The sequence below is a fragment of the Aplysia californica genome, unplaced genomic scaffold, assembly GCF_000002075.1.
Source record: "Aplysia californica isolate F4 #8 unplaced genomic scaffold, AplCal3.0 scaffold00037, whole genome shotgun sequence".
NCBI classification, from domain to species: domain Eukaryota; kingdom Metazoa; phylum Mollusca; class Gastropoda; order Aplysiida; family Aplysiidae; genus Aplysia; species Aplysia californica.
Genome location: NW_004797307.1, coordinates 1,859,283 through 1,861,927, shown reverse-complemented (window position 1 = coordinate 1,861,927; position 2,645 = coordinate 1,859,283). Strand labels below are relative to the sequence as shown.

The window sequence follows — 2,645 nt, the reverse complement described above, 5'->3', positions numbered from 1 at the left end:
AAGAAGAAGAAGAAGAAGAAGAAGAAGAAGAAGAAGAAGAAGAAGAAGAAGAAAAAAAAAACAAGAAGAAGAAGAAAAAGAAAGAACAAGAAGAAGAAGAAGAAGAAGAAGAAGAAGAAGAAGAAAAAGAAAGAAGAAGAAGAAAAAGAAAGAAGAAGAAGAAAAAGAAGAAGAAGAAGAAATAGAAAGAAGAAGAATGCACACATATCAACAATCATTTCAAAATACTACAGATTTTAAGGAAAAAACAGTTCCCGGGTAAATATAAAAAATAATCTTTTAAGACTTCCAACTTCTTTTTGTTGAAAGAAGACAGTATGGTTTGAATATTTCCAGTGCCTTACACATCATACCGGGTGGTGGCCGAATCCTACTCTTATCGATTTTGGATTACCAAGGGATCTTTAAAATGCGCAACTTGCATAGGGGACCTCCGAGATTTTCCGCCCTTATCCCAGAAGGCTAGGTCTTTCCTACTATAAGATCAGGGGTGTGGCTGAAACTTAGTAGTGAAAAGGAGCCAAGGAGCGGCAGTGGAAAGGCTGCAGAAAGAGTCAGGAGCCCAGAGGAGAGGGCAAAGGAGTTGAGTGGTGGGGGCAGAAAGGGGAGACGAACGAAAGCAGACAACAGGTTATTGTTAGAGAGCAGGAAAGGGTGTGAAAGGAGAACATTTTAGAGAAGAGAATGTTCCCGTTGCTATCCGGAATCGAACCCAGAGCTATTGACGAATGAGAGGCAAACACCTTAACCTCTGGACCATGAGAGCCCCCATTGAGATCTCTAGAGTGAATGTACTGGAACAAACAGACTACAAAGTTGTTCAGGGTGAAAGGCTTACCTGGTTCATGATTTTTGGACTCTTGCTTCATGGCGTCCGCCAGTTTTACTGGAACCTCGCTTTGCTTACACTTCTCCTCTGAAACGCCTTTTGGTGAGGCCAACGGGGTAGAATCTCCCGTTGTTTGGGAATCTTTTTGCGTCTGGCCAGATTCTGGCACATGCTTTGTTTGCTTGGCACTTTTACTAGAGATCTGGTCTTTTTGCTTTGAATTTGAGGGCTCCAGTTTCCTCTTTCTGTTTGCTGGTTCCACTTTGCCTTCGGTCTGCCGTTTATGCTTTTCTGGCCTGGCAGATGTCTTTCCTTGGGCTTTAGTCTTAACAGAAGAATTTTGGCCCTGGTTTTTACCAGAGGACGAAGAAGCCTCTCCTTCCTGGCTACAGGCTGACCCAAGGACGTACAGAATATCAGAGCTTCCGTCAAAATCAGAAGACTTCTTTTGCTTATCATGCTCATCAGAGTTTGCGAACTCAGCAAAATCTGTTAAGGATGCATCTGACACTGATAAGTCTGACAATGCATCGTCCTCACCATAAACTTTTCCCTTCTTTGTCTCTTGAGCTTTTGTGGGAGTGCCTTTTGCCTTTGTTGCAACACCAGCCTTTCCTTTACCCTTAGAAGAAACTTTCTGAGAAGCTGAAATTATTTCTGCTGAAAGCCGCGTGAGAAGAACAACGGGGTGCTTTCTTTGCGTTTCAATAAACCGATCAGCAGTCTGCACTCCAGAAGTACCAGGGACTTCACTGCTACTTGTCGCTTCATTCACAGATCCACTTTCCTCGATACCAGTTTGTTCACTATTTGAAGTTGACGCTGTCAAGCTTTCACACTCCTCCAATATCTTGCCGATAGTACAGGCATTCTGCTCCAGTATAGAAGCGGTGTCCCCTGAGGTCATCGCCCTGGTGTCAAGGTCAAGGCTGGCTACATAGGCCGACTGGTCCGAGTCGTCCTGAAAAAAATCTTCAATATCAGCCATGATCTGATCCATGCTCTCATCCTCGTGTCTGGCTCCGATTGAGCTGTTTTCAGAGGTGCTCATCTTTACTGGTACCTGAAATTCACACAAAAGAAGACACATTAAAAACTAAAATAGGCAGCTCACTGCTCAGCTCTGGGTTCACATGTGTCACAACGCAGTGGAATCAGCGTAGCTGCCACTCTGGAATTTCAAAAAAGGAGGAAATTCATGCAAAGGCGTACGCGCCCTCTACGAAGGCCAGAGTAAAACTAGTGTGAGATCCAGAGGCAATATATTGGAACATCTATGTTTTTGGAAGGGAAAAGTGTCATATTTAATTTGTTAACTCGACCGAATTAAAATGTATTTGACACAAAAAACCCTAAGACACTAAGTTGACTAACAAGCATTTGACCCAGTTTGGTGACTAAAAATCCAGTGTTTGTCGCCAGCTAGTATCTCATAAAAATATTTCTGTCACTTTAGACGCGCAACGAAGTAGAGCAGTACTAGATTAAGGAGGCAACACCTTTGCCACTGTATCATGAGACTTCTTTGTTGCACCAATCGCAAAGTGCAGTACCCGGCTTGTTCAATTTTCTAATGAACTTTTGAAGTCATACACCATCTGCTTCTTTCTCAATCCAGCTCCATTTATTTTTGTATTCTGCATCAATTTCTCTCGAATATCCACCGTTTTCAATGACAACTGATTCATAATTCATGTCTAGGGTTATATGTCATACTATATTTGGGCCAATCACAGAGGTGTGCTAAGTGCTCGCTGTAGCTTCATGACATGACCCCTCTACTCGTGTGGCCACAACCGGTGGATTATATTGTTGG

General features: G+C 42.9%; 1 protein-coding gene across 1 annotated transcript in view; it reads right to left on the bottom strand.

Moving 5' to 3' along the window:
• LOC101864366 (hornerin) overlaps positions 1-2,645 on the bottom strand; it is a gene marked incomplete in the record, with an annotated part of 29,950 nt that overhangs the window by 25,928 nt on the left and 1,377 nt on the right. The window contains 1 exon segment of the mRNA XM_005091904.3: positions 839-1,892. Within this exon segment, the coding sequence (XP_005091961.2) occupies positions 839-1,880 (1,042 nt within the window).